The 25,069-nt window shown below is 39.3% G+C and overlaps 1 protein-coding gene across 1 annotated transcript in view; it reads left to right on the top strand.

Annotated features, from left to right (window-relative positions):
* c5h8orf34 (chromosome 5 C8orf34 homolog) overlaps positions 1–25,069 on the top strand; it is a 56,761-nt gene that overhangs the window by 6,079 nt on the left and 25,613 nt on the right. Inside the window, exons 2-7 of the mRNA XM_040127425.1 lie at positions 4,903–5,047; positions 5,289–5,420; positions 7,398–7,517; positions 7,750–7,778; positions 8,498–8,661; positions 11,864–12,030. Coding sequence (XP_039983359.1) covers positions 4,903–5,047; positions 5,289–5,420; positions 7,398–7,517; positions 7,750–7,778; positions 8,498–8,661; positions 11,864–12,030 — 757 coding nt within the window. The remainder of the gene's footprint in view (positions 1–4,902; positions 5,048–5,288; positions 5,421–7,397; positions 7,518–7,749; positions 7,779–8,497; positions 8,662–11,863; positions 12,031–25,069) is intronic.

Here is a 25,069-nt window from a genome sequence, read left to right as displayed (position 1 = left end):
AAAAAAACATACTAAAAAATACCAATTTGATTTGACTAACAGACGCTGCTGAAACCTCATTTAAACTTTGCCTGAAGTTAAGACTGCATTTATACTCAGAAGAAGGACTGTGGCCTTAATCAATGAATTACCTCAGGTATATCTCTTAAGAATGTACTTTATTGTGTTGTCATTGCCATGCCTGAAATAAATATATATATTTATTATTTATTTAAATATGCAGCACTTCACATTTCACTGCCTTCTAGACAGAACCAGATGATCTGTAACTGAGTTTATATGGCTGCAACTAATGGCTATTTTACTTATTCATTTTTTTTCAATCATTTGGTTAATCATTTTGTCTCTAGAATGTGAAAAAAGACTTCAGATGGAAGTGTATGCAGTATTTATTGAGGTTAGGGACAGAGAAAAATGGGCCATTAGACCCCATCTCTGAAGTATTTTCATCAAGTGTAGGCACATATGATGATATGAGATAGCAAAATATCCTATGTAGTTTAGACACTTTTGGTGGTGGAGTTCAGTCTGCAGGTGGAGGATGGAACTTCTCTGTTGAATCTCGTGGAACATCCTGGAGATCATGGTGGTGATAGGGAAGTGGTAGAATTTCCCTAATATTGGTCAGATGCAGTGACGTCAGATATGTGAAGTGACAGAAGTGACAGAGAACATTAGAGTGAAAAGAAATAGCAGAAATTAAATTCTAGAGGAATAAAGTCAAAGTATGTGAGAAAAGATCTTTCTTATTGAAAATTAGACGAATCTTCATTCAAAAAAATGTTGAATTTAAAAAATAAGCAAAAATGCCAATTTAAGAAGGTGTAACCAGAGAATATTAAGTACTCTTGCTTGATAGATGATTTTGGCCGATACATTTTCTGTCAACCAATTAATGGGGGAGCCAGTCCCCCATTACTCAATGCTAAAAAGGCATTAACATTTTTGCTACTGCAAAACATGTAGTGATGTGAATGGACTTGAGACAATGCTGTACAATGGAGTGAGTGAGGCAGATAAAAGCATCTCTTGTGATGAGTATTATCTGGTAGTGCCAGCCTGGTCAGGTGACATTGCCTCTCCCACGTCTCCTCTTCCACATGATCTCTTCTGCTCTTGCTGGCTGCTTATTAAAGGTCTGGATCTCTTCCAGTGGCATCTTTCTCTCACTCTCTACTCATCGTCAACTGAACTTGCTTGTCACATCGTTCGCTCTTTTCCAATAATGACCCTTTCTGTATATGAAGCACATCAGAAAGACACACAGATGTCAGGTCAAATACCCTTTGATATGACTTTAAATTCCCATATTTTACTGACAAATGGCAGGTAAATCAATGGCAGCCAGTGGTCTCTAGTACATGGAACAAGTGCAGGGAGTTCTCTTGGGAGTCTTGGAGGAGCATTTGTGCATTTAATTTTTTTACACAATGACAAGTCGTGAAGAAAAGATGTCAGATTTTTATAGCTGATCAGAGCCACAGCTTCAGAGTTTGTGTGTTGACTGGTTTCAATTCAGAATATGCTTCAGGTGATGATGATTTTTAACCAGGCAAAATATATTGTAAATACTTACAGTATATTTCTGCAGTTTTCCTGTGTTTCTCCTCATACAGTATATGGATGCAGTTGTCTCATTGCAGTAGATATGTTAATGAATGTACTGCTTCCTAGGAACACAGACATTATAGAAATCTGGCTGGTTCAGTGCCACACAGTCCATTCTGCACATGCACATTCATCAGATCGTATTTCGACAAGAAAGACAGTAAAGCTTAAGCGAAGTTGCTTAAATCACAGAGCTTATGTAACTACATGAACTCTGTCAATATATCCACTTTTTTTTTTTTTTTTTTTTTTTTTAACTCTTCACTTCTCATGGACTTTCTTTATGATACCTCTTGTGTGATACCACAAGAGAAAAGTTTCCATGGTCGAAAATAGAAAAAAGAACCCCTTGAGGTTGGGAAGATTTGTTATACTCATAAGGACACTTGAACAGGGTGGTTGGTCTCAGTCACCAGAGACTGAACTCGGAATATGTTCAGCCTCTGAACACTAAGGCTATTAGTGTTTTCTCTTTTCAATCTTTTTTCCCCTTTTTATTCCACCGTGGACCTTTTTCTGTGGATGTCTCCCTCTGCCCTTCAATCTATCACCCATGTATGACCTTCAGAACTTTACCTGTGTACTGGCCTCTCCTTTTTAAAACTCTTTCCACTTTCATTTTGGGGAGTTTGTTTAAGTTGCAGAGATGCAGGGAGCATCAGCGAGAGTATCACGATTGTCATTGTACCCAGAGGGAGTCTTTGAGAGGTTCCAAGGATGTATCTCTTGGCTGGCTGACAGCTTGTCAATTACCACCGCCAGACAAAGCTGCCTGAGGTGCACAGATATCTCACTCTGACAACAGATCTTTAAAGATATGGACTGCATGTCTCAGTTGCTCATGCCACCTGTTTGCCTCCTTATAGAACACAGATGCAGAGGCTGAAACTCTCTGCCTCTCTTTATTTCTCTCACACACACATAACATATGCTAGGGATGCTGCTCTGCTGATGCAAGTCAATCCAAGCCAAATAACATTAAGGTTTTCTTGTGTATAGAAATGTCGACCCAAATTTTAGTCTATATCTTAGTATGGAGTTTTGTAATATATGCATATCCATCATGCAGATTCAGTTGGATCTGTTTACTTTTTATGATGTTATTGGATATGGTGGAGGACACACAAGTACAAAGGTGCATTAGCTCATTCATCAGCTTGTGTCATGGATGCAACACACTCTGTAGGATATGCAACCAATATATGTTGGCACAAGAGTGTTTTACAGTACAGACATGGGTAGAATGCAGATTTACTCACTTGTGCTGCCATTCTCTAGCAGCCCCCAGGATCTGTCCATCTGTCTTTGCAGTTCACTGCTATGCACTTCATGCATCCCATTCATGCCTGTGTTACTCTCTCTACACATCTTTGTGTGCACTTTCCACTGGGTAACACAATTGTGAAAATCACTACTCGACAGTCATCCATAGAATTGTAGAACTGTACATGTCTCCCATACATACACACACAAAAACTATTGAGACTTGGAAACCCTTGGGTAGTTAAAACAGTTCTGCTAGTTTGGCTTCCAGTGTTATCCACGAAATTACAAGCTTCATTTATAGACCTCCTGTTGGTAGGTTAGTTAAATTACCCACACGAGCTACTAAGCAGTAATTACAACTTTTACACCTTCACATTGTTAGTGGTTTGTAATTGTTAGACACAGGCCACAGAAATCCATTGCCATTTTGAGGAGAGATGCTTTACTAAACTCTTACTGTGCTGTCTATTCTCTTACAGGGTTCTCTCATATGGCTATTTCTCTTTTAGATCACTTAAACTTTATCTGTCACAGGCAGAGGAGTGTGGTTCCTACACTCTTAGACCCGCAGTCTGCAGTAAAACATTTCAGCACAATCCATGTTTGTTCCTACACATACTGTTTGGTGTCAGAGCTGCTTTAGACACTGGGGCCGGGCAGGAATGTCCCCCTGACCAATTACCTGATTAGCTTTCTGAGGACACACAGCACAGCCAAGACTAGCCAGCTATATTACACACACAGGGTGTCTCCCTGTAGCCCTCTCCAACCCCAGATACCACAGGGGCAAACAGATACCAGCCACCAAAGCATAGGTGTGCATGACTTTTGCTGCAATTAATCATGTAAATGTGCTACTCACACAGAAACCTATTGTATGTGCAGTCTCACACACACACACACACACACACACACACACATTCTCATTTTATTCATACATCATTGCCAATTCACTGCAGTCCACTAATGACTTTCTTTGATTCTCTGCAGTGGTTGACTTTAACTAAAACAGAGTTCATCCTCATACCATATCATGCTATGTAGTTTATGTAGTTTTACCTAGTGTATAACTGAATCTGTTTTTATGAGCGCGTGCTTATGATTTGGCGAAACTCAAAGATAGGACATAATTAGCTGTTACGTAATTTGCACATTAGATACATACCTATCATGCATTTGACTGATTTTTAAATTAGCATGCAGAGTAAGATGTGGCCTCTACCCTCAGCACCTGTTACTGTGGCTCCCTGTGTGCTTTCCCTCTTTTCAAACTTCTGCAGTACTTTTTCTTCTTTTTGGCTGCTTTCCTTTGTCAGTTCAGTTTGTGAGTCTGTCTTATGAACAATTAACCTACCTCTCAATTCTTTAGTGTCTCATTTCCTCATAATGTAATTCCCAGTGGGAATGAAATGATGGTGTCTTATTCCTCATTGTAGTGGCATAATTATTCCAAGTACTGAAATCAGAAGTTACCTTTGAGACTATCAATGAGTCCTGATCTATTCATCTCTACATTTGTTTTTTGTCCATCAGACCTAGCATATCATTGCTCATTCCATATCATATTGCTCATTCCTTGAAACATCAGGAATTAGTTTGTGTTTTTGCTTCATAGCACCACTTTAAAATGCACTTATTGACCAAACTCTGCAGAGTTTGTTTACTTGTTCGTCCTTGTGTCTTCACAGACTGTTTTGATTTTAATGGAGCTTGCTTACATGTTTGTTACTAACTAACAGTGCACCCATATTTTGGGACACACTGTTTGTTTGCCATGACTTTCTATTTTTTTAGGATATTGACACTAGGTGTAGCAAATTCCTGCAACTACATTGAAGACAAGGGCATTATCTGACCACAGCTGTTTTCACCTACTTTCCATTGATAGTGAAATCAACAAAACTAAACACATGTAGGGACTGATTGTCCCTACTTCAGCATGGTGGATACTCCACTGGCAATACTCTCTCTCTCCTTTTGTAGTATGACTTTCATCTAACTGCTCTCTGCTTTATTCTGCTCCTGTAGGAGTTGATGACCAAATTGATAACTGAGACACCAGACCATCCAATCCCTTTTCTCATTGATCACCTGCAGACCAAGCAAGACAGCCCTGGCAAGCTGCACAGAGCTCTTTCTGGCTCCGCAGCACTGTGGGCACAGAGCTCCCCAGGTCAGTACACACACATGCAAGCATGCATAATGTACACATACATGCAGAATAAGTCATTTGTCTTTGTACCTACGTTCCCTACAATACCCCCAGGATGTGATAAATAGTATGTTCAAAGACAGCCATTAGTCTGCATCTGCGACAACAATGCTTAGAGAGTGAACTTAACCTGCCTTTATACGTTCTAGAATTTGCATAACAAGGTGTTCTGAACAGTAATTGTGACTAACTCTCCTAACAGAAAGCAAAAACACTCGAAGGGAGTACAGCAACTATGAGAAGCCATGGCAAATTCACCCAAAGAAACCGAAAAAGTCCAAAAGCGATCTGGCTGTTTCAAGTATCTCTCCTCCTTCACCAGAATCCAAGTCTTGTGAGTTTCTTTTTTTTGTGCCAGCTCCACTTATCAGCAAAGTTTTCTACTTTCTGAATTTTTTTGTGATTACTTTGATTGCACACACACACACACGCACACAAAATCCACTTTAGAATATGAAGCTGCACAGTTTTGATAGCTGTTGTATTGGTTATATCCTAATTACATGCGCCATTGGCTTTATTATCCATTTTTAATTTGATATAATTATATATAATTAAAGTTAGTCACAGTGTATAGTCCAGCATCCTCCTTTGAGCCTCCCAGAAAAATGAACTGTTCTTGCATTAGTCCAGAATGGATGCAGATGAGAAGATTTTTCTGGCACTTTTAGTTTTGTAATAAATTACGGTAGCTATGATGTTAGAATGAAGCATGACACTTGAGACAATGAGGCTAGGTCAGATGGGGAGCACGCAGAGCCATAGGCAGCTTCAATAATTTAACATTGTGCTCTGTCACTGCCAGACCAAGTCTATTTTAGGCCGCGGTTGGAGAATTGCTCACAATCAAAAGGGTGTCGATGAGTGCATCAAGTGAGTAAAAGAAAGCAAGTGAGAGGGAGAAGTCAGAATAAAGTGAATGAAACTCAGCACAAAGAGATGTACTTAAGTGAGGAGCATTAATGGCATTCCAGTTGCCCTTTCAGAGTAAGTAGCCTTCAAAGCTGCATTTAAAGTCAAATCATATTAAAAATACATGCAAGGGTGTTCTGATGTGCAGGGCTCATTAAAAATTAAAATCAAAAGAACTTGCCTCTCATCGTTTTTGTACAATGTAACGAAAACAACACAACAACTGTCAGAAGTATACAGAGGTTCCACTAATATGCTGATGAAAAAAAATCCCTGACTGTTGCATGAAGGCTCTTCTTTTCTGTGTACAGTTTGGCAAAGGGTTAATGTGCTTTGGCCTCACTTCTACTTGACTGATGCTTTAATGGGCAGCCCAAGTGGGAATTGAATCCTTAACCCTTAATCTAAGCTATTAAGATACAGCACACCACTTTGCTGCAGCAACACAACACACACAGCAGAGCAGAGAGAACAGAAAGGCACTCTTAGCCGGAGCTAATTTTTTTTCCTCCAGTCTGTATTTGGTAGAGACATTTGCTCTATGTTTATGGTTGTTATAATTCCACAGAGCTTAGTCAGGATAAACAAGGGTAGAGGATAGCAGATTGTAGCAGCAGGGCTGTCAAATATTCAGTATCTAGTTTATTTGACTGCGAGTGTGTGTGCAAACAGAAGGGTGATGCTTACTTTCAGCACCTGTCAACACATATGTTTCAATCAAACATGCATGAAATTTATTCTAAAATCCTTTGCATTATATTCTAGTTAACATTTCTGTTCAGGCAGTGAACAGTGGCTGATAGTTTAGCAGACAACCAGTACATTTGTTTGGCATCTCTTCATAACTCACTGCTTTTTCATGTTAATTCAGATTCTGTGTTAGATCACAACGTTAGCTATAGATGAACTATAAGTAATCCCTCCCCTGCAAAGGAATATTGCTCTCTCCTTTATAAATAATGTCTGAATCCAACAATTTATGAATTAACCATTATATAGAAGCTAAGGAACGCTGCCAGAGGACGTGGGCAGGATGTCAGTACAGTATGTGGGTCATTTTCTGCTCCTGTTTGAGTTATTTTGAATATTAATCAAAGAGACGGACATACTGTCCTCTGGCCTCTGGCCAGTGAGCTCTGTGCTTCTGGAAGAGACATGTTAACTTAACTGCCAGTGTTTCTGTTCCACTCCATGCTGCAGTAATTCACAAAGTCCTGTTTGGACAAATGTACATCAAGCTGTGGCATTTACATATTAAGTTACAGTATAGTTGATTTTTCAGGTGTCATTTTTAGAATGTTTGGTCAGAGTTATTCTTCTTATTTACAGAAGATTAAAAAAAATCATCTGTGGTGCTTTCAGACGATTGTATGTTTGTGCTTATGTTTGTGATGTCCAGTGCCACGGTCAGTCGAGTACCCATCCTGGGACTGGAGGGAGAGTCGGGACTTTGATGAGCTCAACCACATTTTGCAAGAGAGCAAGAAGCTGGGCAAGGCCCTGGAGAGCCTGTCGCGTAGTGAGTGGCTTCAGCTCTGCAGAGTACACCACACTGAGCACTGCTTAGTACATCTTAACATACAGAACTCCAGTGTAGACCCTTCTGTAAATGTCACTGTAAATCCTGAGACAAAAACGGATCGAGCAGCTAATCTTCCAAGCTCGCTGCTAGACTCTGAAGAAGTCTGAGCTGGGATTTTAACTGCATTAGATGCTTCTCTGTGCTTTAAACCATCTTCTTTTCTCTGCAGGCATTGCCATCTCTGATGAGCTCGACCAGGTAGATATTAACTAGACTGGAACCTTTTGATAAACTTATATATACACTGACAATAAAATTATGTGGAAATAGTTCTGTCACTCATCACTCTGCATTATCGTTCACACCACATCTAATAAAACCCATTTTTACTTGGTTGAACGAGTAGCACAGCTCTTTTTCTGATGATGAACTGCTATCTCATGGGAGTGATATGTGAGCGTGATAAGTAAGCATGTCCTCCATCTCCCTCTCCTTCGCTGCTTCACTGTGCATCTTACTCGCAAAGCTTTGCCTGAGCCCTGTCTTTGTCCTTGCCTGGCCCCAATTCTCTACCAACACAATAGTCCAGTGGCTGCCCAGGTTGGAGATGCGCAGATCCATTTGGAAATGATGGGTTTGATTGAGAAACACAGCATATGTTTTGACAGGGACTACACTCAGTGAAGCAGTGCATGTCCAACGTCCTTGACTCTCAGTGCGGAGATTTTCCTTCTTTTCTTTGGGACAGGACGGAATGAATACTAAACACCTGCTCTGATCATGCAGAGACAGTAGAACACAGTTGTTATTGTGAAGAACATAGTCTCACTATTGTTATAGTTTCATGCTGAAGTTAAAAGTGCATAATGAGGAAATATTCCATAGCAGTCTCTGACTCCACTCATTTTCTCTTGTACCCTTTTTCATTCAAACCTGCATCATTTTTGCCACATATTCTTTCTGTATTGGTCTTTTAGAACCTGGGAGGCTATAACTCAGTGTTGCGCCCTCGGGTGGTGGGGGAGTGGGTTGGTCGTGAGGAAGAGGACGCAGACCCACTCGCTGCTGAAATGCTGCACCCCCCTGTCCCTCGGGCCAAAACTGAAGTTTGTAGGAGTGGAGACAGCAGCCCTGCTGGGAGGTTAGTGATTGGCATTATTTATTTCTGTAGTCATATTCATGAGTGTTTGTGTGCGTGTAAGTGTGCGCATGTGTGAATCACTTAAACACAAAAAGAGTTTAAAATTTGAAGAAATTTCACAATGCTATTGTCGGCTCTTTAAAAATGAGGAGGTAGACTTCAAACTGTGGCTCCAGCTGCCTGAGGAATGCCCGTCTGAATGGGTTTGATAATCCCATTTCAAAGGCGTGATCAAACATGCTTGCCATGATACTGCTTCAACCCAATTTCGAAATAAAGCTAACCTAATTTTTTTCTCCCAAGGCCAGAGGAATTTTGTCCTTGTTATTTCAAAAATGGCCTATCTTTGACAATATAACTGCGTCATGTATTTAACTTTTTGAAATAATTTCTTGCCCTCTTAGGAATCTCTTTTCACATTTGTATTTTAATTCACATGTTTGCAAAACTATGCAGACAGCATAGAAGAGCTTCAAACAGCCTGGTACCTCTTGGACCTACCTGCCAGATGTTAGTATTGCTGTATATGTGTAATGTAATGTTATACTTTTTGTGTATGTCTGTGTGTCACATGCACTGCAGCTGTTGATGTAACTAATTAGAGGAGGATCGGATATAAAACCATAAATCATGCCCGAGCTCAGACATATACAAAGTGTTAATCTCATTATGTTACTGTATGGGCGGATTATATGGAGAAATCACTTAGTTAGAGGCCTGAGCTGGCAGATAGGGTATGTGTGGGCTCACTGATGAGCTCTGCTCTGTGTATGCGTATAAGTGAGATGTTTTGTGTTTACCTATGAGGAGTGTGAGAAACTTGTTGCTGGGTGTTTGAGATGGTGCAGCTTCCCAAAATAATCACGGCTCCTTTTCTCATTAACTGGAGGAGTACTTGGCACATCTGATAGATAACTTGTATCAACTCTTAACTGCATTTACTGGGAACTTGCTCCCACTTGATATTGAGTTTGGGGATTGAGATCACATTCATGTCCTCTGAGCTGTTTTGACCACAAAATCAAAAATAGGGAGATCAGAAAAAACACAAATAAATAAGTGGTTTTTTTTCAGTTTAAGGTTACAGTAGGGTATACACAGCTAATCAATTTAAGGTCAAGTTACTGTAACTCTAGGATTTGGCTTATAATTTGTATAAGAGGAGCTAAAAATGACAACTCTGAGTGAGTGGAAAACTGGAAGAGACCAGTGCTGCCCTCTCTTAAAATCTGATCTGAGCCTTAATATGCCATCCCCTCTGGTGCTCATACACTTTGAGACTAGAGTCTTCACATTTTTTCATGTATCTGACCTTTTTGTCAAACCACTCCATCTTCCTCACCATATTTTGGTAAGTTTACTTGTTCTCATTTTTGATCTTATTGCTTCTGTCCCTCATTCCAGCCCACTTGTCACTGAGGACCATAAGGCAGAAGTATATTCAAGGAAATGGCATGTTTTGACAGTCTGTCCAGTGGAATGGGACTTTCTCATCCAGTGGCAGTCAGTGCCATATACTGAACTTCTGTCCTCCATATATCTTCCTATATTTTTTCTATCTTAACAACACATATACAAAACACTTATTGTAAATAATAACAGGGGAAGATAGTGATAAATAAGGAGGTAGGGAAAGCCACCTTCATAGCCTTACACCGGTTTTAATTTCGTGGTCATATTTATTGTCTTTAACAACTGGTTCATACCACCTGAGGTTGGTCCTTATGGGGGAAAATACACTGTTAGAGCTGCCAGCAGGCATCGAGAGATAAAGATTGTGATAGAAGATATGACCCTATTATACTGTGCAACAAATAAAAGTAATAAAACTTATGCCACACAGAATACCCAGACACCCTCATTCTCTATATTTTTCAGTTCTACAATGCTGTTAAAGTTTCCTTTCTGGCTTGAAATACTTCATTTCCAACCACAAGAAAATGTTCAACTTTCTTCCAAAGAATATGGTTAGCTAAAGACTAGACAATTGCAGAAAACAGCAAATGTGCAGAATCACATCAACCACCTTGCCTGATCCATATTAGCAGATGTAATTATCACAGAAATACCATATAGAGGGTATGAAGAAATATCTGTCATCTTATGACCCCTTCCCATTATCTGTAAATAGAAGTCATTAAACTGAGATTAGCATCAAATTAATACTTGTCCAGCTCTCCACTCCATGCCCTCAGTCAGTGCGATTTGGAAATTAATTTTTCCAATATAGAGGTAATGCAGAAGTCAGCATTCATGATTGTATCAGTATGTTTAATTGTACATGAGTTGGAGACAGTATTTGGTAATTTTTCATCTGTTCTCCATGTTCCAGGCTTAGGCAGAGATAACACAATTTCAGACTAGGAAATGCACAATGCTAGTGGGAAAAGAAGTATGAAGTTTGATTTCTTCCCATCCATGTATTGATTTGTACTGTAAACCATACAGTCCTGTTAACAAATAATGTTTGTGATTGCAAACATGTAGATAGGAATTTAGCAAAAAAAAAAAAAAGTGTATTTCTATAGCTGCATCCTTTGGCAAACAGCAACTAATGCTTACAAATTGCCATAAGTTGGAAATGTTAGCACAAGCTTCCATGGTAGAATGGATAGTTGAGTATGAAGACAAAGATCAAGTGTAAACAGACAATATACTCACTGGGAAAGAGAAGCACTCCTGTTCAGTATGAGATTTGAAGCAACATTAGCAAATATGATTCTGATTTTTATAAATAATTTAGGGATTTTTATATAAAAAAAAGATTATAGTCCATGTATGTATGTCTGTGTCTTCCTTTGCTTTATTTTAAAGAGTAAAATATTAAAGCAGTCGCTAACTTTTCTTGCATATCTGTCTGTTTGGATTTGATTGGTTTTCCAACTAAATAAAAACTACATTGAAAGCTTTCAACAAATAAAAATACTAAATACTACTGCTAATAGTTTGTGGTTGGTGCTGTTGCTCATTTTGGAGCAACGGTGCAATTATCCCTTGTTATCGTCTCCCTGCTAACCATTCATAGCAAGGTGTACTGCGCCTGCATGGGACTTGAAATGACTGTATGCTATTTAACATTTTGTACTTGTTGGAGAGCCTGGATACAAGTCTGACAGAGTAGCATTAGAGAATGTAATTAATATAGGAATAAAGTTATTTGCTCCTCTTAAGCCTTGACTCCTCTTCTGCATGCCTCCCTCAGCCTGAAGATGGAAACAAAGAGCAAAGGGCTAAAGGAACAGCAGCAGCATCATAAGAAGCTCCTGGCAGCCATGTTGTCCCAGGACTCCTTTGATTCAGTCCACAGCCCAGCCCCCTCCGTTGCAGAGGAAGAGATGGAAGACGAGGACGATGCCATGGAGCTTCTGGGTAGTGTGACGTAGCCTGTTTTTACACCACCTACTTACATACACAGACACAAATTGTAAACATGTCTAAACTGTATTATACTCTGCACCTTACTGAATCAACAGGAAAGATTTCCCTATGTAGTTCATTCCATTAAATGGCAGATAGGTGTACAAGGCTTTACTGAGTGTATCAACACCATCTTACCATCCCACATACAAGAAGAGTTTGCTGTGTTTAGCTTATGTTTGTATGTGTGTATGTGTGTTTACAACAGTGAGCCAAGTAAGCTAATGTCTCCCACACATGAAGACTTGAAAAAAATGGTGGCTCTAACATTTAACATTTAATGAGTCATTTGCTATGTAGAGCTCATTTTCAGTATTCATAAGTTTTCCTGATAAAATCATTCTGTTCTGATGTGCAAAATTCCACTTGCATTTCAGTGACTTTTAAGTGAAACTGCAATAGCATTATTTGCCCTTTAGTTTTAAATAACCGTTTGGGGATTTTGAGCAAACCTGAAATTATCATGAAAAGAATCAAATGTAGTCCATACCTGCAAGATCATATAGCTGCTGTATGTATGAAAGACAGTACAATTTAAAAAAATAAAAAATAAAAAACGGACTAGGTTAGAACCTAGTATATGGCTTGACCACCCTTTATCTGTTTGCTGCTTCTGTTCTACTCTTTGTGCTCACATACACAGTAATTTAATACGGCTAAATTCCCAATAAAGGTGTTCTCATTTACATCTGAAAACAGTTTCAGTTGTCAGACAACGAAATAGTGACTGATACACAGCCCATTAAGACTACATGTTAACCAGCAGTCACTTCCAAGCCATTTCCAAGTTGCGGCTCTGCAATGCTAAAATCTTGATTTTTTTTTTTTTTTTTTTTTTTTTTTTTTATAACTGGGTCATCGTCTGACAAAATTACCATACACGTAAGATACAGACAACAGCTGTACTCTGATTTTGGCTATATTTACTTGTAAAATGATCACTCAGAGAGAAAGTTAGAAGCTCATTGCCCTTCAGTCAATTGAACAAGTGGCACAGAGAGGTGTGCCTACAGAGGGAAAGCCCGACCTCATGCTTGCGGGGTAATACTGGCGACTCTCTTCTACGGAAAGTAGCTAACGTTTGTCCAGAAAGTCACTAGATTTGTCGCTAGGTGCTCTGTGAGGAAAAGTCACTAAAGGGTTGTGAAAGTTGGTAAATATAGCGACAAAGGCGCTAAGTTGGCAACACTGCCTGCAAACACCCCCCTGATGACGCTTTTGAAGCAGTGTGCGCCTATTCATTTTTGAAAGAACAGCGGCCAATGGGGAGCTCCGACACTCAGTCGGCAGACCAATGCACTCAGCACTCAATCACAAGGCATTGAGCTGACCAGTGGTCTAACTTTATCACTAAGTTAGCCAGTCAGTCAGTCAATCCCTGACACTTGATTTTATAGCTGGCCCTGATGTCGTGGTCCAGCCAAAAAAAGGCTGCTTACATTTTGAAGATAAAAAGCGTTCAAATATCTAAAGCATCAATGGTCATAATCGAATGACCATTGATGCTAATGTTTAGTGCCTTCTTTGTGGACACACCAAAAATGAACTGTTTTTTATTTGGACTGGGAGGAATTCATCATAGAAGAGGCATAGATGAAAATGTCGTCACTGACTAAAAAGCAGTCAAGTCATAAAGCACATTGAACTGAGGTTGTGGCTCTTGCTTTTTCTCAGCTTGAAAAAAATTATAACTTGTAGTTTTACAGTGCTATTATGATTGTAATTACTTTCTTTGGCTGTATGCATCAGATGCACCATGTTCAGACATCTCTGGGAGTTAAGAAAGAGGATGTTGGTTAAAGTGGAACAGCATTTACTGACAGAGAGGTAGACTCTGCATTTGAGGAAAAGTAAACTGAAAGTGGTGGAAATGTCATTTAATAAGTATAGGGGGCAGCTTAAAATGGAGGGAATTGTTGCATATATACAGACCCGTAGAGGTGTAGGTACTGTATGTGGTGACAGGAGGGCTGGATGAGCAAAGCAGCTGTCAGTTTATGTGCTGTACTAAAGAGTACTTTAGTAGTAACTGTTAAGGGGAAACTATGCTTCCTGTTTACATTGTCTGGCCAGATGTTCTCAGCGACTGACTCTAGGTATTCACTCTGACAACTGGAGAATCACAAAGTAGCTCCTTTGATTTAGTTTTTGTGCTTTTTGAGTGTCTCAGCACGCACGTGTGTGTATATGCTTTATATGACAAAGGGGGTGAAAAAAGTATCTGATGTGAAGTCTTGTTTTGGGTTTATGTAGCGGAGGGTCTGATAGCTCATCACCCTGTCTGTGTAGACACATGATGTCTCATGCCAAACTGAATTTGTTGCCTGAAATATTTTGTAAGGCAAAGCACTCTCTGTTTCTCCGTTACTTGTTCTTCGCACTTTGTCTTTCTTATGTAGTAATCTTTACCTGGTGGTTCTCTGGTTCTCTTGGTTCTCTTGAGGAAAATAACTTATCTCTGCGTAGTAACAGTACTGTAAATGAAGGTCATACAAACATATGCACACACAACAGCTGCTATAAAGCTTTAGAGCACAGCTTTTTTTAATCAAAGCATCACTTCTAGGATATATTGCACTAGTAGCGCTATAAAAGAATCTATCATAATGTGAATTGTTGAAAGTCATGGCTAATACTGGGAAAAGTCAGCTTTAATACAATTCAGTGTTACTTTCATTTTGGTTAGCTGACAAATCTCCGACATACAGTACTTCTCGGAGGAATAACAGCAACCCACAACTTGCTTTTATTTTATTTCCCCTTTGTCTACAACATGGGCCCCAAATATAGTGCTTCAGCATCTTTCCAACTTCCTCAGAGCTGCTGCTCTGTGGCACACAATCTTCACACACCTTCACTCTCTGCTCTACTGTCACATCACTGAGGCATGTCTGCTTGTTAGAAGGATCTTTTCGTCAGGGTCATCCAGAGGGTCACATTTCTTCATTGCGAGTGGCAGGGAGGTTGCACAGGTTTACACAGCGTGGAACTGCAACAAAATGATTGTTCTGATTCCCAAAGCTGCTGATTTTTTTTAACCACTTGTTTAGCATATAAAATATCAAATATTATGTAATGACAACACAGTCTGTGAAATTAGCTATGATGACCCGGATTTAAGCTCTGCCTCAGCATCTACAAGTTGTTTTAAATTTATCTCTGCTTCAGTGCCACCAAGAATAATCCTGTGGTTTTATTATATTCTGTTAATTGATTTTGTGTTTAATCTTTATAGTAGGCCATTGCTGTGAGACAGTGTAACATTTATGAAGGAATTGATTTTATTCCAATGGTACATGTGGACCTTAATTACATTCAGCTGTTCCATATCACTGTGCTCCTCTCTGATAAGTGGGAGAAATCCTGACAATACATTTCAATAACACCAAGTTTTCCTTTCCTTTGTATCAGTCATGTCCCAGGACAGCGATATAAAATGGTGATAAATAGAGCCAAAAAGCAGGATGTTCATTATCTCCTTGATCCCATATATATATGTGTGTGTGTGTATGTCTGTGTGTGAGTGTATGTATATATATGTGTATATGTATATTTTGTGTTTGTGTGTGTGTGTGTATATACACTATTCAGCCACAACATTAAAACCAGTAACTGGCTGGATGGTGGATTCCCCCAGTGGCTTTTACCTTACAGTCCAGGTCAATAATTCAAAGCAAGCAATGCAGCGAGCTCATTGTTGACTCTGTCAAGGCCTGGTCATGGTGATCTCCACAGGGACCACCGCTACTGTGTTGACTGTCACTCTGAATGGCCTTCCTCACTACTATAGACTTGATTAAAGTGATGCTAACGTGCAGCATGTGGTGGCTTGGTGGGCTTGGGGAAGTTGATGACCCCCAGGAGGATTTCTGGGCCTCATTTAGAGAGGGTCTTGGCACAAATTTTGTACCTATAACTCAATGCATGCCAACGATGACTGATAATTCTTGGGAGGGATGGTTATACTTGTGATAGTATACTGATCCCTGAAGGAGATATTTTTCTTTTTTCTTGCTGCTGTCCATATGAAGGTTAAAACATATGGTCAGATGCTCAGTGGCAATCAATAACTTGCTCAAGGACTCTGTTACCGGGTAGGTGCTTGCTATCAAATGGATTTAACTTGTAAAGTGAATCAGTGGATTTAAATGTTCTGTAAATTTCTATGACAGAGCAAAAGTACCATGTTCTGTAGCAACATGTAGCTGTATGTTTACAGTTATCATAAGTAAGATGGCACTGTTTGTCAATTAATTTCCATTTCTGAGCACTCTTATCTCTTCACTTAGGTTTAATCAAAGCAATACATTTTCAATTGGTAACATACCCACAGACTACATGGTGCATTGCCACATGTGAAGTTACTCCCCCTTATGGTCTTTCACATGTACCAGAAATTGTTGGAGGCATGATATCTACTTAAGCATTTGCTTAGGGTGACCTCTAGTGGCTAAAATATGGTATTACAACTGCAAGGCCTTATGGTGCCGGGCCAAAAAAGTAGTAGTAGTTCACTTATTAGTGTAATATGAGTACATTTGAATTTAGGTAACCTGGCAAAAAGTATGCATAGGCTTTAATACTTAGAGTTCAGTGATCACACACATCACTAATCTGACACGTATGAGACGGACCACTAAAATAATGTTTTTGGATTTTTTTGCAAGTATCCAGCACTGTGAAGCATTTAGTTGCACAAATAACTATCAACACACTAAAAACCAAAGACACTGATTCACTTTCATAAACCTACACATAACTCATCTTGTTTTCACTCACTCACCGTGTTTTGTTTGGTGTATAACAATCATGTACCATGAAAGGCTGATTACAGACACTCATCCCAAAGGAACATATGTTAATTCCAGGGGCACATCAGTAGTTTCTTCATGTACTTGTTGTATTTTTCAGCAGAGCTTTGTTCATCACACCTGGTAATTGGCTGTGAGGCTCTTTGTTGTAGATTGCTGCTGTACAGAAAGACTAACACTACACAAATTAGAGCAATTACATTAGTGAGAAATGAACATGTCCCATGGTGTGGCTCAGTCATGTTTACGTGTCCAAACTTCTGAAGGATGAGGAGAGGAGAGTTCAGAGCCACACTGAACACTAAAGATATTGCAAAACATCCACTGGGTGGCAGGAAAGGTGCTCTAGTTTGTCATACTGTGTAACAGCTACAACTTCTGTGAGAGAATAAGAAGCATAATAAAAGCAGGCTTAGAAGATACAAAGAAAGTAGGCAACTAATCCCAATTTCCATATTGAGCAGAAGGGTTTTCCAAACTGAGTGTCTTTTGCCAGCACCTGGATACGGGGCTTATGAGAAAATAATAAGATCTTCTTGGAATGGTTTACAGTACTGCCAAGGTTTTCCAGATTGAATACAATTATAAAAGACATGGCTTAAAATTGATTTGTTTTGTTCAGATTGTTCCAAAAAGAGAAAATAAAATCAGCTTAGAGGTTAAGTCTTATTGATTCAATAGCTGCTCTAAGGGATGACAATGTGTTTTCTAATTGTTTTCATTAGTTCTGTGCTTAATATTTACCACAGTCAAAACCATGCTGAAAAGGAATATGACTCACATTTTCTTGTAAAACCACAGAAAATGTCAAGATTTTAGCTTTCGCTAGGTGGTGAGACCACACTTTTATAGTGATCTGAAATAAGAAACAAGCTGAGTTCAGTGTGTGGAGAGAAACACCCTGTTTTTGGCCTTGCAGTGTTATTTTATGGTAAGTTAATAAGACAAGTTAGCCAGTTCCCCACTGTAAAGTTACTGTTCTCGTCATCCTTGGTGGAAGTATTCCATTTTAAGGACATACCGTCTGATTTCTCAAAATCTACTTTTGTGAATATGTGTATAAAATAAGTGTGATCTACAGTCATGTAGGCAATGAAAAACATTATTTTTAGAAAAATTTGCAATTTTTCTCTTGTACACTTTGTTTATGTTCCACTGTAGCAACACAAACTCAGACTTTTGTTAAGATGTGATGAAAAGTCAGTTATAATATGAACGCTAAGCTTTCGTCCTTATCTACCTTTACTCTGATTAAAGAGTTTTGTTAAGACGAGGGGACAGTTTAAGACATTAGTTTTAATTTTGGGACCTTGTGGGAGGGTTGTAGCAGAACCCATTTCACATACTGACATTTCCATGTAACAAAGGATAACAAAGCGTCTCTCAGTGTAAAACGCAGTACAATATACAGCAGTTACCATAAGCCCCCTGCATGAGTCCACAAACCCTTCTTAGTATGTCAACAAACGCGTGATTCCTGAAACAGGAGAGGAGGACGTGAGAGTAGATTTACCCACTCTCACTGATTTACAGTGACAGTCAAGATTTGATGGGGACAGGATGAGGGTATGATAAAGCTCTGCCTGATCTTTGATATACAGCAGTGTCTGGTGGATGAGTTACAATTCCTGTGTGTGGCTCTTTTGTTATATCTTCCTTGAGCAAGCGTTGCCTGAAGAACAATATGAACGAACGATTCTAAGGACAAAGCTGTTGTTACTGGCTTTATTGCAGAAATTTTCTGTGAATATAAGTAATAGCCCCTTAAAATTCTTGCCATTTCTTGTTAGAAAGATCTAATAGCAATTATGTTTTTAAAAAATGATTATTTTTTTTTAAATAACAGCAGCAATACTCTAGTACAAGTAAAGTCTTGCATTACAATGTACTTAAAGTATCAAAAGTAAAAGTACATGCATATATCAGTATTACTGATTACTTATGTGGTAATCAGCCTCAGTTGTATTTCGTGTTTTAGTGCTAATTAGCAAATGTTAGCAAACTATTATGCTAAACTAAGAGGGTAAACATGGTAAACATTAAACCTGCTTAACATCAGCATGTTAGCATTGTCATTGTGACGCTGTTAGCATGGTAACATTAGCATTAAGCTGAAACACTGCTGTGTCACAGCTTCATAGAGCTGCTTTAGACTCTTAGTCTTTCTATGTTGTCACTGGAAAAAAGTGGAGCTAATTTTAGTTTAAACAACGCATCATATTGTATTCGGTCATTATATGTATGTGTGTAAAATCGTAATCAGCACCGTAAAATACAACTGTGAAATAAATGTAGTTGAGCAAAAGCTACGATTTTTTTTTTTCTGTAGAGAGTTGAAGTAGAAATATAAATTGGCATAATATGGAGACGCTCTAGTAAAGTGCAAGTATAGTACATTACTAAATGCTAGTTACTTACCGGCACTGTTCAGAACATTGTTAATATCATACCACTTGATGTGGTAAGGTAACTTGTGGTAACTGTATGTGTCTTATTGCATGGCTATGAGCTGCCTCTTTGTCCCCTGCCTTAGGCCAGAATTCAGATTGGCAGACAAGGCGTGCACTTCCTGACGCCAGCAGAAGCAACAACTCTCAGCAACACACACAGAAACACACTCCCATCACCCCCATCATCCTTGCCCAAACAACCAAAGACAAAACAGTTGCCCTGGAAACAATGTAAACCAAATACACAGCATCATCATCATGGTACTTTGAGAGAAGAGGAGGAGGAGGTGGATGAGAACATTGCCTACACTGTATGTCAGTGGTGTAAGTTGCTTCAGAACTAAATCTTTCACTTGAAGTACAGGCTTGAAAGGGTTGGGCTCACCTCTGAAGGTCTCACCGGCCTGATGGTGAAAAGAATGTCCCCAGTAAAAGTCTAACTGCGCCCAATTTGATGCCTGTAAAAGTCTCCACGGTGCAGATGTATATGTTAATTGAGAGGCAAATTGCTGTGGTATTATGGTGGTATTACTGGAGGCAATTACCAATAGGCAAGTAGACTGCTTCAATCATATCATAAATCTAGCAGGAGTCAGAGCAGAGCATGGCCTAATACCAGCCAGAGTACATATCTCTGGTGTCTGTAAGCGCCTTAGATGAACTGAACAGATTATCTTAATGGAAGGAAGCTGAATGGACACAATGATGCTGTATTGTGGCTACTATAGCCAGACAGAGGCAAAAGATGGTAGATAGACACACAAGGATTATAACTATGGATAGCTTTTTTTATCTAGAATGACAGATAAGGGACTTATGAGTGAATAGAAGCTTTGTGTTATTATAGGTTTATTATAGTTAATCGGTTAAACACCTCCCCCCAACAGTGCTGTGAGCAGCTTTATCTAAAGAAGTAAAAAGGAAAATTTGAAATTGTAAAGTTACATCACTGTTTTCTTGCTCCTGTCTGCTCCAAGATTAAATTTTAAGAGACAAATAGACAAGTGAGATATAGACTTGATGTCATCATACAATAACTGGTGTGTGTGTGTGTGTGTGTGTGTGTGTGTGTGTGTGTGTGTGTGTGTGTATTTCTGTGAGTGAATGGAAATTTCAAGCTGCACCTCTGTCTGAAGTTATGTGTGTTTATCACAAACAAGCAGGGAAACAATGGTCTCTAAAGAAAAATTGAGCTCAGAGGAGTGAGCCGCTTGTACAGTGCTATCCCATCACTCATGTTAACATATGCTGGTTTCTTTAAATAGCTGTTTCTCTACACTCCTCTTGTACAGACACATTTCTCTTTGATGGATTACTTAATTATTTGGTGATCAATATAATTGTTTTGAATTGATACTTTCAGACAGCTATTTTGATATAGGCCATATTTACTATGTAGTATATTTAAAAAAAAAAAAATACTGTATTCAAGATCAGGTACATAAAAGTTTAGCAACAATATGAAGTTCATTTAGAAATTTCCAGAGCAGTCAAATAATTAACTTTATCCAAGTACAATGACTGGCATTGTAATGCATGAATACATTATGCTCTGCTGTGTCTACGTTGTTGTCCACAATATTTGCGGTTAGAAAAAGTGAGTTAAATAGAGGTTTGCACCAAGGTCTGCGATAAGACTTTCCACAGGCATCCCAGTTGTGATGTTATGCTGCTCATGTGTGTCCCCATCTGATTCTGATCAGGGTTTTTACTGCCGCACTCAGAGTTGTGGGGACTTGGAGCCCAACAGGCATATTTTTAGGCAAGAAAGGGGAGGAGGGTAGGAGAGGGGTGCGATTGAAAGCTGAGACATAATTATGAAATGTTAGTTGGAATATTGTTTTTATTACAAAGCCAAACAAATACGTCTCTGCCGCGACTCACTTCAAAGATGTCTGTGTGATGACTAACCGCTGAGTGGAAGCCTTGGTGCTCAAGGCTTAATGAAAAACAAATGCTGGCTGTATGTGTGAGGGCAAAGAAAGTGTGAGGTCTGCAATTGTCACTGTACGGGTTGGGTTGAGTATGTGCTGCTTGCCTTTTTATCTATACGTCTGAGTATGTTGCTCACCCATGTGGGTCTCTGTGTGAGAGTGAGTGCAGCTTTTGACTGTACATTGCAAGGAGCAAGGGATCTATCACTTACAGACTATTAATTAGAGCCCAGTGTTATGTGGTGAGACGTCATCACTGCTCATGAAAGAATGGAAAATTCACTTAGATGAGGCACCATAACTTACAGCACTTGATGAAATGCTTTGGATTTGGTGCGAGAAATGAAGTGTGTGTGTGTGTGTGTGTGTGTGTGTGTGTGTGTGTGTGTGTCCCTCTCCATGCGTGGGGTAGATGAATCCACCCCATATCTGTCAACGCATCTTCCAAGAAGGTGTATATTAAGTTATATGTGAAGCCTTTGCACTAATTATGACTTCAGCTCTGTTTTTAGCCCCATGAAGAGCAGCAAAGAGCCAGTCAATGCGTTGCTATCTAAAGAACATTAAATGACATGGAAACTTGGAGAGAGGAGCTCACAAACACTTTATCTGTGCGCTCTGCTCCATTCCTTCCTGGCTTTGCTGTGAGTGAGTGATTGCAGCACGGAATTCCTCATCGCTCATGCCTTTTGTTGCGATGCATCGTTCAAATAGTTTCCACCCCCCACCACCATCCCCACCCGCCATCTACCCCCAGTGCAGACCCATTTTATTTATCTGCCATGTCTCATCGTTAGACAGGGGGAGCACGCATGGCTGCCCCGGTGCCCACGGAGTGGAAATGTGATGGGCTGACAAATGGGCGAGTGTGGACAGACGTTTGTTGTGTCTAGACAGAGGCCTGGGAGGCTGTCATGGTCTCAGGGTAAACTGGTCTCACAGGAGACACACTGTAAACCTATCATGGTGGTATTGTGTGTGTGTGTGGCATGCTGGGCTCTATTGTGAACCTGGAGAGTATGCATTCAGTTGTATGACTAAGTAGGCACAGAGAAGAAAAGAACACTTAGACACACCAAATGTACTTTGTCTTCACTAAATTTTCTATGTGAGCATGAATTTGTAAATTGGCACATAAAAAAGCAGCTCATTGTGTTTAAAGTTAGTTTTTAGAAGTCCAGGTTATATCATGTATTATAGTTGATTTAACGTGATTTCAGTGACTAAATTTAAAGGGTTGTTATGATCTACTGACACACACTGAAACAAAGTAAATTAAATGCTGATGAAACAACCGTTTTATGTAATTTGCCGATCTAAAAAACTTTTTGACCAAAGTTAGGTCATTTTATATAGTGCAATAACGTGATTTGATTATACAGTGCTGCAAATCCATGCTCACTGATAGAAATCTTACTGAGGACAGTTCGTTCATACAAATTTGCACTCTGATCTGAAATATGTCTGTTTCTGTTTGTTTAGGACCACAAAAATAATAGTAATTTTCTTGGATAATAAAAAAACATTTCTGCAGTCATATTCAGGCCTCTAGTCATCAGGATGCAGTGTGAGCATATGTGTCACAATACTTACGTGCATGTAAAAGCAGTCCTTTACAATGCTAACATCCAAACCCCAACCCCATATTCATCACTTTAGCACTCCACACACAGGAATTCCTCAGAAACAGAATGATGTCAGCACAGAAATCTGTCACCTCTTCCCCCCTCCAGTAGAAAGTTCAGAGTTGGATTCAGCATCATGGAGCGCTGACATGGCTGAGATTCACACTGCTGGTGCACAGATGAAGGGCTGCACCCACTCTTAAATCCTGTTCTTTTTGAGACAAGAAGATTTAAACTTACAAAAAGACTATTCCATCTCTTTGTACCCTACATTTATCTGAGCAAAGTTGCCTTTCTTCGATGTTTTGCTTCAAAGTCATACAGTTTACACACTTTCATACCTGTAAACTATTAAGGGTAGTAGTGGGGGGGTTGAGTGCATTTTAGGCTGTCTATGAGTTACTCTGCCCTTTCCGATTGCGACTGTAACAGTTGTGATTTTTGGGAAAAATGTTGTCCTCTCTTCTCTCATCTGGCCAAAATTACAACTGTTGCAAGTGTGGAAAGACTTGCTTTAGCACAAAATGTTGTGACTCCTTGTTAAGTTTTTCAACCTCTGCTACATTTCATTCAGGCACAGTCTAATCTGTTTTCTGAAAGGAAACTAATCCAGACAAAAGCCTTTGTTTACCTCAGTAACCTTTGAGTTTCTGAGATTAGCTTTCTCTTCCTTCAGACACTGAGTTCTTTCTCTCCTTTATTGTGTCATTTTATCTTGACCAGAAGGAAACAAGTCTAAAAGACAAAGTGGGAGTTGAGGTGACAAGCAGCTGTGTACACTGAGGTCATGTTCTCTTTCAGGGTTAGAGCCGGTTGCTGTTAGTCTTTTGGTATTTCATGAAAGCTGCAGCCTCACAACTGAATGTTGTCCAGTGTCAAGTAATGATTTGTATTGTAGGCTATGACCCAAAGAAAATCAGGCATGGCACATTAGTCAGTCGCCAAAAGAAGGGATAATGGTTAAAAAGGGAAGAAGTGGGAATGGATGAAGAGAAAAGAGGAAAAGGTTAAGGCCCAAACTTGAGCAATTCCCACGACCAGCAAATTGCCCAAATCGCTGGTGGCTCTCTCTGTCCCCACCCCCTTCAATGCGTAGCGTGATGAATGGGACATTTAATATCGCCCTGCTTAAGGGTATTACTGGAATGTATCTTTCCTTCTCAAAACACTAAAACAGCACTTGTTCTCAGACAGCCTGGACACAAACTGGTGTCGGTATTCAAAATGTAAGAAAATCCAGCATCTTTTGGACTTTGTTAAAGTTCCTGAATAAGTATATTGATTCAAATCTTTTAGATCCACATTTTTTTGGCGCTGACACTCACTGTACTTAATTGAAAGTGGTCAACGGCCCCTACTCATATAATTTGGAGAAACATAATGGTGCAATATTGATTATTAAAAAAGTTTTCAATTGAAAGACATGAAATCATTTTTTAAAAATATGGTTACCTTTTAAAAACAGCTTTACTCAACAATATATTATCATTATTCATTTTATTATTGGAAGTTTGGAAGCTCCCTACATGTGAACCAAATTGCATATTGACAGGGCTTTTGTATTTGTATGTTTCTAGATAGATATTTTGTCTTGTTTCACCCATGTGCTGTAGAACTGTGTTCTTATCTCGCAACAAAACTAAATGTCTACAGCCATCACCGTCATCATCTTAGTTTAGTGTGTATGGTAATATTTGCTAATAAGCACTAAAGACAAAGCACAGCTGAGGCTGATGGGAATGTTATCATTTTTGCAGGTTCTAGGTTATAAATTAAAATTTTGACCTGCTAGATTTCAAGTGAGGGGATCACCAAAGTTATTCCAATTCAATCTCAGGGGGACATGAATGTCTATACCAAATTTCATGGCAAACCATCTAATAGTTGAGGGCTAGAGATACTGTATTTCAGTTAGGACCAAACTGGTGGAATAACCTAGAGACAGAGAAACTAACATTGCCAACCATATAGCTACACCACATTCATGGCTTTTAGTTGGCTAGAAAGATAACAAATGTGAGAAGACACAGACCACATATGTATCTATTCTTATTTTTGCTTGTGCACATTTTCTTGACACCCAAAGGAGACAGGAGACAGGTGAGAATTTCTGGCTCCGCGCCACACTGATAGATGGAGGGAGAGAGTTCTCATGAGCAAGTGTCAACCAC

The sequence above is a fragment of the Xiphias gladius genome, chromosome 5, assembly GCF_016859285.1.
Source record: "Xiphias gladius isolate SHS-SW01 ecotype Sanya breed wild chromosome 5, ASM1685928v1, whole genome shotgun sequence".
Classification (NCBI taxonomy): domain Eukaryota; kingdom Metazoa; phylum Chordata; class Actinopteri; order Istiophoriformes; family Xiphiidae; genus Xiphias; species Xiphias gladius.
Note: the sequence above shows the minus strand (reverse complement) of the source record. Positions and strands in the feature narration are given on the sequence as shown.